The sequence below is a fragment of the Pempheris klunzingeri genome, chromosome 11 (assembly GCF_042242105.1).
Source record: "Pempheris klunzingeri isolate RE-2024b chromosome 11, fPemKlu1.hap1, whole genome shotgun sequence".
Lineage (NCBI taxonomy): Eukaryota > Metazoa > Chordata > Actinopteri > Acropomatiformes > Pempheridae > Pempheris > Pempheris klunzingeri.
The window spans coordinates 16,502,905-16,515,969 of record NC_092022.1 but is presented as its reverse complement, the minus strand read 5'-3'; the positions used below and the strand labels follow the sequence as shown (position 1 = coordinate 16,515,969).

Genomic DNA, 13,065 nt, shown 5'->3' with positions numbered 1-13,065 from the left:
TCTCTAATTATAGAAGATTGGACCCAGACAATACTTGAGCGGGCCCATCTTATCATGCGATATTGGCGTTAGTGCTGAAAAGATGAGCCGATTAATCAATTAGTCAAAACGGATTGAAAAAATATCAAACACTGAATGGAATCAGCTTCTCAAATGTGAGGATCTGCTACTTTTCATTGCATGCTTGTCTTTGTGAACTGAATATATGTGGGTTTTGGATTATTGGATGGACAAAACAAGCAATGGGAAGACATCACTATGGGATTTGTGAAATTGTTTTTTTTTTTCTCCCCACTTTTTAAACTAAATGATTAACAACGGACAGATTTATCAAGCCCCAATTGGCTTATCACTGTATTATGGCTGTATCCAGTATCTATGCATATTATAAGATATACAAAAAGAAACTGTAGTGCACAAACATTTTCCATTCTGCTTTTTTTTTTTTTGTTGCCTCTACACCAGTGAGAGCCGAGGCTAGAGATGAAATGTTCTCAGGTTGTCCATCCTTTCCGTTCTCGTGAATGTGATATTTCGGGATTTCCTTAAGGGAATTTCTTTGTATTTGGCACAAACATCCACTTAGACTGAAAGATGAAACAAGGAATTTGGTTATAACTCAAGAATTAATAACTCAAAACACTAATTATGATAAACCTTCACACAACTTTTAATAGGACAGAGTGACAACATTATATATCCAAAAGTTCAAAGGTCAACTTCACTGTGACGTCCTATTGAATGGCCAAGCATGTGGGGATATTCAAGAAATTCAACTCTGCCTTTTGTTTCTCTCAATAAACTTAAACACTAATAGACATACAGCAGAACATGAACAACAAAACTTAACAAAGTAAAGTCAAATCAACTTTATTTATACATCCCTATGTAGAAAATAAAAATGTTGCCTCAAGGGACTTCACAATCTGTACAGCATATAACATCCTTTTTTTTTTTTTTACAATCATTTATTTAATTTCCAATTTGTGTGTATGTAAGAAATATAATATTACCAGATTGTTACAGATGCTTATCTGATTTTTGAAGCAATACTGACATCAGCATTGACCTCAAAAATCCAGCATCATTTAGGCTCTAAACAAAGATGCGATCAGTCAGCAGTCGTCATGGCTGTTGCATAAGCAGCCTTAGTCTTTTTTTAGGAGCCAAGTTTGTAATCAGAAATTTTTGCTTCTTTGTCTGTGTCAAAGAACATTTTGTTTGTCAGCCCGCGCGTTTAGTCTGTGACAGGAAAGAGGTTTACAGGAGGTTTGTATGCCCTAATCCACATTGGCTAATTCCCGGTCACAATCAGCCAAACACACTCATACACTTAAACTCCCCTGGAACAAATATAAGTGCCTTTCACTATAGGCCACCTGGAGTTCATTTTAGTCAAAAGTGAGTATGTGTTATTTTCCTGTCAACTAAGGATGCTGGGGGTGTGGTGGTATCCGTCATACATCTCCTCCTCCTCCTCACAGCTTCTCCTTATCACTCTCCACCTGCTTTTATTTCTTCTCAGCTCACTCTCTTCACAGCCAAACAACAAAGTTGCCATTTGGTCATAGGACTAATTCTAACACTACCAGACTAGGCTGGGCAACACGTGCACATTTTTTCTCTCCTCTTAGCCTTTCAGCAGTTTCACCAGATTGTCTTGTTTAAAATATTATACTGTGCCTCCCTGTGTTCAAGTGTACCAATTAGCAGAACTTGGATATAGAGTGGCTGCATGTCCGGGTATCACTGAAATATGGCTAACTGAGTGACCGGCGCAGCTGCTGGTCAAATTCTCCTGCAGTCATGATGGGATACAGTTCAGCTGTGGGCAGTTTGCTGGCTCACGCCTCGCCCTGCACCAGCTTTTGTTACGGCAGCAGATGCACTGCAATAGTCTTCTGTTATTGAGAATGGGTGCAGAGGGTGGCAGTAGGGCCAAGTAATTTAGCATTCCTTCTTCATCTTGGCAACCAGGTTTTTTTGTCCCATGATTCCAACTATCCTCATTGCTGAACTGTCTAAATAAGCTACGGAATAGACACAGCTTTAGGGGTGGTGTTCTGTCTGCTCTGACCTCCAGCTATGAGAATCGCCCTGTATGGATTATGACACTATGATTGTGACTAAGCCTGCACTTTTTTTGCAGCATTAAAAAGCTATACTAAGGCCTGGTTCCAGTGTTGCCTTGTGTGTGCGTCTGTACAGGTTTAACTTTAAAGGTCATAATGATTTCGGTTTTAGCTTGTTTTACAATCATGGGGTAAAATATTTTCTTAATCTCCTTAGCCAAATGTTGTGACACTCATCGAGTATGCAGGGTTAAGCTGTCTTATAGTAAAGGTTGTCGACTAGTTGTTTGAATATAAATCCCTGTGATGCTATTGTTGCTTAGTCCAAATTGTGCTGATCTGTTCCTTGTTAACCAAGGATCAAGATGAGGCCATGCTAATAGGAAGAAAGAGGAAATTATGATTCAGAACACAAAGCTGTGGAGAGGAACCAAATTTAACTTGTGTTTTTTGTGAGCATGTAATTTGGCTGCCATAATTGGGAGTAATGCTGAAACCTGTTGGTCTCCTAACACTCCTAACTCATGTTGTAGATCTCACTGGTTTGCTGAGCTTAAAATATTAGGCAAGAACCTACAAACTATTCTGTTCTCATTAAGAGTAATTTGTGAGTGAGGAGCACTAGATAAGACCAATTAGATGGTGGCGGCTTGGGTCAACAGGTAGGTCACTTTATATGTCCAAAACATTATGGTCCTAAGATTTCTTACTAGAAAATAAAACTTTTATGTGGTGTGTTTGTATGTGTTTTGAACTGTGAAGGATTAAGCCAGAAGTAAAATACTAATGGGTAGTGATACTAATATATAGAGGGTTTTTCTCTGGGGTTGAAAGTAATGATCCAGTCCCATACAGTTTTGTGTGAGTGCCAAAAAAATATTTTACGGTGACACGCAAACAGATACAACACCAACTTTGTTTTTTGAATTATGGGTATCTACCAACCACTCATTAAGGCCCATTAATACAGGGGACTAATGAGCAGAATTATAAGAAAAAGCAGAACGTTTAGTCTCTCCCGAATTTCAGAGTATCACAAGTGATCTTATCAGCTCTGATTCAAATATCTAATAAGCAATTAGTTTTTGTTTCAGTCATTTGCTTGTTATATACCAATGACATTTCATAGTAAGTATTCAAATTTAATAGAGAGCGGTTATTGTCTATTTTCCTGCTGTAAGACAACTGAAATCTGTCTGTATCTTTCTAGGCTAAAGGGTTGTCTAAGATTATTCACACCCTTAATTTGTGGTATGCAATTTCAGTGATTAGATGTTAACGATCCATTTTCATAAATGTCATGGTTCACCTTTTATGCATTTCTAAAGCAATTTGTATGTGACACTGTGTGTGTCTTTAGTGTATGATGGAGGGATAAGTGTTGGTGATAATAATACACTACCCAGGTTTACTCTGCTTGAGAACGCCATTAGCATCTATCACTGTGTGTGTCAGACATCTTTTAGGTTGATGCTCCGGCGAGGTCGTCTGCCTCAACACTTTAGCTGGACAGTCCCCCCCCCCTCCCCTACTAGGGGCAGTGTGATTCTATTAGTGGATAATCAATAGTGGACACTTACCCTGCCATACCCCCTCAATCCCTGTGACAATTCACAACATTTTTTATCAAGCGGAAACTAGCCCCTGTTAGAAAAATTGGCTGCATCATTCCTTTGTCAGTGAAACAATGTTTTGACTCACCTGTCTACACAATTGTGTATTTGCACACCTTGTTATTCTTTGTGGTTTATGAGCATAACAAATTGGCTTTGTTTTTTTTATGCTTCTGTTCATGGCAGAAATACAATTGAAATGGAAAATAACTGCTTGCTTGCTTTCTTGCAGAGCTCTATACTGTTTAGTACTTAGCTTAGCTGGATATTTCATATGAAGTATTTTCATATGAAGGAAGCTTATTGTTGTTGTTATTTGTTGTTTGTTTTATGTTGCATTGTGTGTGTTTTTGCTGCTCTCTGCACGAGTTTGATAGGCCGCCAATTAAGCTTAATAAGCGATGCTGATTACACAGACATGCTTCCAGGCTTGTTTTTTTTTCTTTAAAAGGGCCATATCATACTCTTCAATAACCTGATTTTATATAAAAGGTTCAATATCTGACAGGTATTCCTTGTCAGATATTGAAATAATCAGCAATAGTACAGTATAGTATAAATCTATAGGTGGGGCATGGCACATGGCCTTAGTTTAGAGTTTGGATTACACTTGGGCTATCTATGCTACTGAATGTACGGTATGCACTGGTAGATGGTATCTCCCCAGGTGCAGTACAGTGCCAGCAAAGTGGGCTTGTTTAATAGTTTTTACTTTACTTTTTCAATCAGTACAGCTTGTGGCCTCGTCGTTTTTTTAAGTACCAAATTTATTTGGACCGTTGTTAAAAAATACATTCTGAGTTTCTAAGTGCAGCATACAGGATTAACAACCTTTGTTACATAAATATCTTAATTATCTCCTCTAACTTGGAACTATTAGTGTCGATACAGCTTAGCTGTATCACACTGAGATCCCCAGGTAAAGTAGCTGAGCTGATAACCATCTCTCCACAATAAGGGGCACTTTCTTCTTAAAAGGACAGTATGCCATAAAGACATGTGACATTAGGCCAGGAATTTCACTTGAACACATAGTTTTGCAATTACATGGTATTTTAGCATGCCAAGTTCCCAGGACTAATGTTTTAATCTATTACCTGGCCCCCTGTTTTGGTATCTGATTCTGATATGTCTGTGTTGCTGAATGAGCTACCAGAGCTGTGGAACTAATACAGTTCAGCACACAGATGTAGTGGGTGGCAGCAGAGTGGAGCACAGCTTCATAGATTGCTTCCTGCTAGTGTCACAATCTATTTTTCTGTCCCTGTTGCCTGGTATGGTTTTCTTTATGTGTGTTTAATCTCTCCTGGGTGGGTCCACACTCTGCTGTGGCCAGCTGAGCGTTCTCCTCAGCCAAGCGTACAGTACAGGCTTGGCAGGAGTCTGGAAACATACTTGCACTTGAACACTACATGATCTGTTTGCAGTACTGCTTGGATTTAAAATGTGATGGAATAATGAGTCACGCTTGTTTAATAGCTCATATCCCTCACAGTAACTATGAAGCCATTAATGAGTCTCCTATATTGATGCTTATGTGATGTGTGTGTGTGTGTGTGTGTGTGTGCGCGCACGTGGGCATACCTTGAGAGTAACATTCTCCTACTGTCTCAGTTTGCACATGTATCCATCTGTGTATCTCGCCATGCTGTGCACAACACCTCTGAGCTTACATGTGGCTTCTGAATTATGCAGAAGCCTCAATATCTGTTGAGAGGGAAAGCAGAAGTGGGAGAGAAAATGGAGGTGTGTGTATGTGTGTGTTGGGAGTGTGATTGGGACTGGGGGGAACACTCTGTGGTGGGGTTAGGGGGGGTTATTTAGGAAAAGCAGCAGGATTCCTGAAAGATGAGAGCAGAGACGATGAGGGGAGGAGGGGGCAGGGAGGATGAAGCAGTAACGTGGGGGGAAGAAGGGAGAAAAGCTGCAGTGCTTAAGGGTTCAAATCTTCCTTCAAATTCTTTGTCTTGTTCCTCCCTGTCTCTGCTTTTAGACCTGTGGTTCAGGTAAACTTCAGTCCATTTGCAGCTCTTGTACAGCAAAGAGCACTTGGGGATAACCCAGCCCAACTTGCACAGCCCCAGCCCCAGCCTTCCATTGCTCAGCTCGCCTCAGTAGAAGGGTTCTCTGCAGAACTGAATTATTCATGGGACTTTAGAAGAGTGCAGTGAAAATCCCCACCCCCCACACACTTGCACACACAACCTGATATGCCACACACACACACACACACACACACACACACACACACACACACACACACACAATGCTTTATCATCATATTACTTTACTCTTCAACACATTGCATCACAGCACATCTTGCTTTATTGTTGTTTTTTTAGGTTATTCAGGGTGATTTTATATTTATATATTATATGTGTTCTGCTGTTTCATCTCACAGGGAGTTCACTGTGCTTGAATAATTGAGTAGATTAGATCTCGCTACGTTCTGTTCATTGCATTCCACCATCAGTGTTGTCCGTCTCTGTAAGGGGTGGGGTCATGCTTCTAGTCTGTGCTCAGTGCTGACTGCACGTGTGTGTTTATTACACAAGATGTTGCTGTGGTGGTCGAAAAAAAGAGAAATCGCAGTAAAGAAACCCTGTGCACTACGTAGAGCAACATGCTCTCAGAGTTGGTTCAGCCTTATAGAGAATTGGAGAGGGAAGGGACTGAGAGGGAACGGTTACTGAGGATGCGCTTCTGAGTGTGCGGGGGATGTTTAGTTATGGAGTAGGGAGTGGTTGGTGATAGGGGTGCAGAGAGGGAGATGGATTGCAGATGGGGGGGAGGGGGGAAAGGAGCAAAAGGTATTGGGCGAGAGCGTGAGCAAGCAAGTGAAGGAAATGGAGAAAGATGGAAGAGATCGATGACACATAACCTTTAGCAGCAGTGTGTAGTGGGTGTGACCATGTTACCGTGTGGATTAATTCCCCCCTTCCCTCCTCAAGTCAGTTTGTCACCTTTTAATGTCTCTTTACAAATCCTCTATATATATTTATTATGGATAAATTAACGCTAACAAATGAGAGGTCATATCTGCCTGAAATATACTATATTTAGGGTGAATCTTGTTACTGCTTGAGAAAACAACCTGATCTGGATTCTTCCCACACACACAAACTGCTGACTATCATCAGCTTTGATATACATATGGTCCAATTAGCGATGTGTATATGGCTCAAAGACTGACACTAACCTCCATCTCACTCGCTCTATTTTTTCCACTTGCAAAAACATACTGGATGCATGAATTTGAAATGCAGGGAGTGCCTCAAAGGTGAAGGCCTCTTCCATCTGGTAGTTCCTGTGAAGTAAATATGATATAATAAGTAGGTAATAAGTATTAATTATTTCTTTCCACTGCATCTGTCATCTTTCCTCCAGGATCGTAAGCTGTCAAAAGTGGAACGTCAGCGCTTTAAGGAGGAGGCAGAGATGTTGAAGGGTCTTCAACATCCCAACATTGTCCGTTTCTATGACTTTTGGGAGTCACCCCTTAAAGGGAAGAAGTGCATTGTTTTAGTAACAGAGCTTATGACGTCAGGAACACTAAAAACGTGAGTACTGATGATGGCAAATATTGTGCAGACTGCCTCTCTGACAAATAAGTGGAAGGAAAACATGACTCATTCAAATAACTATTTGTGCTTTTGACAGATTCTTACACAGGCTAAAGTGAACTTATTTTTTCGCTTGTGATATTTCTGTAGTGTGTCCCAAAAATGTCAGACTATCCATGTTTTACTGAAAAAGTATTTTGAAACTCATGTGATCATCAGGTAAAGTGTTTCCCTCTGCTTCTCACAGCTATCTAAAGCGTTTCAAGGTAATGAAGCCCAAGGTGCTGAGGAGCTGGTGCAGACAGATCCTGAAAGGACTTCACTTCCTCCACACCAGGACCCCTCCCATCATCCATAGGGACCTCAAATGTGATAACATCTTTATCACCGGACCCACAGGCTCGGTCAAGATAGGGGATTTAGGACTGGCAACACTCAAAGCGGCTTCCTTTGCAAAGAGCGTTATAGGTAGGTGACTTTTAAATGTAATTTAGCAGATTAGTGGTTCTTACAGTAAAGAAACAAATGATATATTCATTGGCCGCCTCTCTCCCCAGGCACCCCAGAGTTCATGGCTCCAGAGATGTATGAGGAACACTATGATGAGGCAGTGGATGTCTACGCCTTTGGCATGTGTATGCTAGAGATGGCCACCTCAGAATACCCCTACTCCGAGTGTCAGAATGCTGCTCAGATATACCGCAAAGTCACAAGTGTAAGTCCAGACACTGTCCTCCAGTTTGTTTCAGAAATTAGATGTTTAGAGAAAATATTTGACTGTAAATTTGACATATTTAAGTCTATTAGCCCAAAATGATTACAGTTTAAACTATAAAAACCTCCCAATAACAGCTGTGACAGTATACTAATAATAAATTGTGCTATTTTTGTGCAGACAAAACGGGGACTGCACTAATTGTACTTTAGCTGGTAACCATACTATATACAACTACTTTTAGCCAATACTTTCATTAATAATTCAATCAAAAGTGTTCAGTCTCTAATTTCTCTATGATAACTTTTTGTTATAATTTTGTTTGTAAAATTGTCAGCAAAAAAGCTTGTTTATGCCACTGTTTTCTAAATGAATATTTTGTAATAATTAAGACTCATTCTTAGTGAACCTTGACGTTGGGACATAGTAAAGTCAGGGATGTTTTGGCTGCTTCACAACATACCGTTGTAAGGAGTAAGTTCCAAGGAGTTTTTAGATGCAGAAATGCAGCTTTTTTTGGAGTGCAAGATCTGCTCTGTTTCCAGCTAGATGGATCCTCAGCCTTGAATTTATTTCTTGGGTGAAAAATCTAATGAGCCATATGGAGTCACAGAGGGAGTCCAAATCTCCTTTGTTTTTTAGATAAAGCCTAAAGGCTGTATTCCATTACATTTCAATGAGTGTGCCTCTGCTAGCAAAGTATACTGCAAACTGTTTTTAGATAAGAAAGGCATTATAAGATTTCCTTCTTTGAAGAGTATAGATTTTCCACTCTTGAGACTTGGCAGGGTTGAATTCTGACTCTTTCACCTGCTGAAAAGATTGGTGGTTGGGCAGCATCAATGCAGCTGTCTCTCGATACTGTTCTCTGCATTGTTACCGTATGCATATTTCAGTGCCCTGCAGGGACCACTGCAGGATATTAATAGGGAATTGATCAAAGAGAAACCCTGACGGCTTTATACTGCTTTCAGAGCACATGCAGCATGCAGCTGCATAATTGGTAGGAATGTAAATCCAGAGAATACATACACTTTATATTTTAGACACAAAGTGTCCCTTTTAGGGATTAATGATCTCACAAGTTATGTCCACATCACAGATCATACTGCACCATGGAGGGAATAACTCGGGAATAAAATATGCCTACCTCTCTTCCTGTAACTCGTGCTATGCTGCAGTGCTGTGCAAAAAAATGTGGTATTGCCAAAAAATTCCACCATTTTGAAAGTGATACTCTGATCATAATTGATTGTCAAACTCTCACAGGTGAAAAAGTATGAAAATGTCTTTAGAAACTTCTCGAACCACTCCTGCTGTCACTGAACTTCTACATGAACAAGATGCCTTAGGAAATAAGGCCAGCTGTGCTCTAATAGTTTACAAGTAAAACAAAATCAGGAACCAGAGCAGACTCAAGACAGCTTCTCCTCACCAATAGAAGACCACCAAGCTTATGTCTCATAATGAAGTTGTGCTTTAAGCTATAAATTAATTTGGTGACCACACTGCACTCTCGGATGAAAATAAGTTTACTGTACTGCATGGATGGTTTGAGAGGTTTCTACGGATGCTGATGTGGATTAGAGCCGACCATAGCTGTCGTGCTCTGTCAAGGTCGACAAGCCTACAGGGTTTGAGCATGTTGTAGTTAAAGGAAAAGATTTGGGGTGGATCACAAACACATCCCTGCACACTCTTTCCTTTGTTTTTCCTTCGTGATCATTTTTCATCAACACAATATCCTTTCATTTCGTGTCCTCTGCATTTTGTTTATATTTCCCTTTCCTCAGGGAGTGAAGCCGGCCAGCTACAACAAGGTCATGGATCCTGAAATTAAGGAGATTATTGGGGAGTGCATCTGCCAAAAGAAAGAGGAGCGGTGAGTGACTGTCCCCATCATTGTCCAGTGTCCAGCCAATAGAGCCCACAAGGTGCCCTCTCATCTGTCATGCCTTGTCTCACCTCCCCCGCTTCATCGCTGTGGCGCTGACAGTTGGGTTCTCGGCTGCACTGCAGTCTCCCACCATATCTGCAGGGTCTCTTTCACTTCTGTTACATAATGGGAGTGTGTACAGAGGGGAAAATAATCCTCAATTAGCTTCCAATGTTTTTTTTTTTTTTGTAATATAGCGTGATTGGGTTCAGTGCTTTACTTCGTCTTGGCACCACAGGTTATCCATGTCCATGTCCATTTTACTACACAGGACTAGGACAAGATCTCCTTTTCACCATTAACACACCAGAACGCTGTCTGCAAACATGGTTCATTAGATAAGTGGCATCAGTGTATGAAGTATAAATGTGTGCCAGAGTCATCAGTTTTAGTGTTCCTTCTCCCAGGTACACCATCAAGGACCTGTTGAACCATGCTTTCTTTGCTGAGGACACGGGTGTCAGGGTGGAACTAGCTGAAGAGGATGATGGGAAAAAGGCCTCAATAGCCCTGAAACTGTGGGTGGAGGACCACAAGAAGTTAAAAGGGAAGTACAAGGAGAGTGGAGCCATCGAGTTTGCATTTGACCTGGAAAAGGAGATTCCTGAGGTTGTGGCACAAGAGATGGTGAGTGAATAATTGAAGTTATAGTCAGAGTAACTTCGTACATATATTGAAAAATCTAAAAATATTTGGAGATAAATCAGGATTTGGAATCATGTGACTTGTCTTATGAATTTCTTTGTTTTCATTGTATTATCTACCTTAATAATATTGTCATCCAGACATGGTTCAACCTTTTCAAAATCCTTTGTATGATTTCATTTTCAGTAATGAGTTAGTGTTAACCCTTGCTAGTGATGCAATTTATAATGCTTTGCATATCTTTGTGGCTTGCTGTGTTCTAGCTGCTCATATCTCATCATCCACGAATGCTCTCAAATGCAGATTGCTGGTGATAACTTAGCCTGCTCTTCCAGGAATTCACTGATTGCGGTTTTATTTTTTCCTTTTGTTTATGTGTTTTTTTCCAGTTTTTCTGGGCCAGATTTTTTTGCAGGCCTTGTGTGTGTTTTATCTGATGGTCTTCACTTAAGATGATTTCTCTCTGTGTGGCAACCATGACAATACCAACCTAAAGCTCAAGCATTAATCATAACATTCTGCAGCTCCATGAAGTTATTTATTGGTGTAATGGGGTATAGGATTAGTAGAGACTGAGCTGATACAGCTTGGCTTCGACTGGAGAATGTAAACATTGTTATTGTTGGGATTTGTTCTTCAGCAGCCTTACGGATTTGAGTGGAAAAGAGAAAACTGGTAGATATGATCAAGAATACTAGAGAGACCAAATCCTAAGGAAAAAACATTTACAAGGAGGATATTCTTTTCAGAGCTTCTCTTTTGTGTGGGACTATACAAAATGGCCTTGAACAAACTTGCTTTCAAACAGAATTATGTTATGGCCCATCTTCTATGTCAGAACTGAGGAGCATCTGCAATGTGGTATCAAATATTGCACACAGTTAAATGTGTCTGCTGCAAATTAGTTAAGTAAGGTGGGCTCTCCCTCAGATTATTTAAAAAAAAAAAAAAGAGGAGTATTGCATTTAATACTCAGCCAACTGATCCAATGACAGTGAGTCAGGACCTGCTTTCCTTTCCTTGTCTTTTATTTTAACCAGTGACTTCCTTTTTGTTATTACTCTCTCTCCCACACATATCCTTCCCTCTTCCTCGTCTGCTCTCTCCCTCCATTTGTCTGTACTGTTTTGGCTTTGACTGGGCTGTGAAGCTGGGAAAAAAAAAATTCAAGGCCTCTCTGTAACAATTGTGTTTGCCGTGAGAACAGACATGTGGACCAACAGCACAATGAGATTGTATAGCCAGTATGATCCCATGTCAAGTCACTCCTCATCCAGTCCAATGAGTGATGTCTCTACAAACATGAGATATATAATTTATCTGCATTGATGGACCTGGATCCCCCTTTTTTGTTCAGGCCTTTGTGTTAATGATGCCCAATTAGTCTCACATGTTTTGAAAGACATTTTATGCTATGCATGCACATTGTACTTTATGCTGCACAGTAGATGAATGCTTCAGTTGCTGAACATGCTTTATTTAAATGGCATTAGTTTTAATTTGCACAGCATTATTGGCCTGACTAGTACTGCTATCTTGTACTGCTGAACTGACCCTCATCATGTCTCTCCGATGGTGTGGAAAGGGTCTAAAGCTCTGTAGCCAGTTTATAGGTGGTTCTATGTTGTCTTCTCCCCTTTTGGTGTTGAGACAAAGCTAGTTTTTCTTGTACAAAATATGCTCTATGTATTGTCTCTTCATTTGCAGATGGCCAGACAGTTCTGTTGTGAACAATGAACCAAGCTGCCTACAAAGGGAATAGTTCCCCACTGCTCTGATCCCCTTAAAATAGATTTTCTATTCCTTCCTTTTCTTGCTCTTTCTCTCTCTCTCTCGCAGACTCCCTTTTTAATGCGCCCTCTCTTCTCTCACATGCTCCTTGCTAAAAATATCCTGGAAGTCATGCTCTTCCCTTTACTTTGTCAGGTGGAGTCTGGCTTCTTCCACGAGAGTGATGCTAAAACTGTGGGAAAGTCGATCAGGGACCGCGTGGCACTGATCAAATGGAGAAGAGAGAGAACAGTGTCTGCTGCAGTTGCAGTGGAACAAGGTGAAGGGGGACACAGGGTCCAGATGACACCATCTCAGGGCATCTCTGCTGGGGCTGCACATGTAGGACAGGCTTTGCTGGAACCCGAAGAGCCAGAGGCAGACCAGCACAACAGGCTGCGTAACCTACCAGCCAGTGCCACCTCAGTGACATGTAAGATTCTGTTCTCCACCTCTCAGACACACATGAGCTTAATATCTGACTTTTTTATGAGTGCATGATTTGTGTGTCTCTGCAGCAGACAGCACACTTGACAGTGGCATGGGCTCCACTGTGTACTCAGACTCCCACAGCAGCCAGCAGAGTGTCCTCTACCAGTCCCTGCTGGAGCCTATTACTATGGCAACACAGCAGGTCTGTATCAGGAGCATACACACACAGGTGGACCATATACATTCAGATTTATTAAAATACGCAACCTTTGAAAGCAGTCATTGATCACATGGCCTCGGATCTGAACGCAGGCGCAGT

General features: G+C 40.9%; 1 protein-coding gene across 1 annotated transcript in view; it reads left to right on the top strand.

The window, feature by feature from the left end:
• Positions 1-13,065, top strand: part of LOC139210081 (serine/threonine-protein kinase WNK2) — a 42,051-nt gene that overhangs the window by 7,908 nt on the left and 21,078 nt on the right. Inside the window, exons 2-8 of the mRNA XM_070840046.1 lie at positions 7,073-7,245; positions 7,496-7,716; positions 7,806-7,963; positions 9,757-9,845; positions 10,307-10,526; positions 12,471-12,747; positions 12,833-12,948. Of these exons, the coding sequence (XP_070696147.1) occupies positions 7,073-7,245; positions 7,496-7,716; positions 7,806-7,963; positions 9,757-9,845; positions 10,307-10,526; positions 12,471-12,747; positions 12,833-12,948 (1,254 nt within the window). The remainder of the gene's footprint in view (positions 1-7,072; positions 7,246-7,495; positions 7,717-7,805; positions 7,964-9,756; positions 9,846-10,306; positions 10,527-12,470; positions 12,748-12,832; positions 12,949-13,065) is intronic.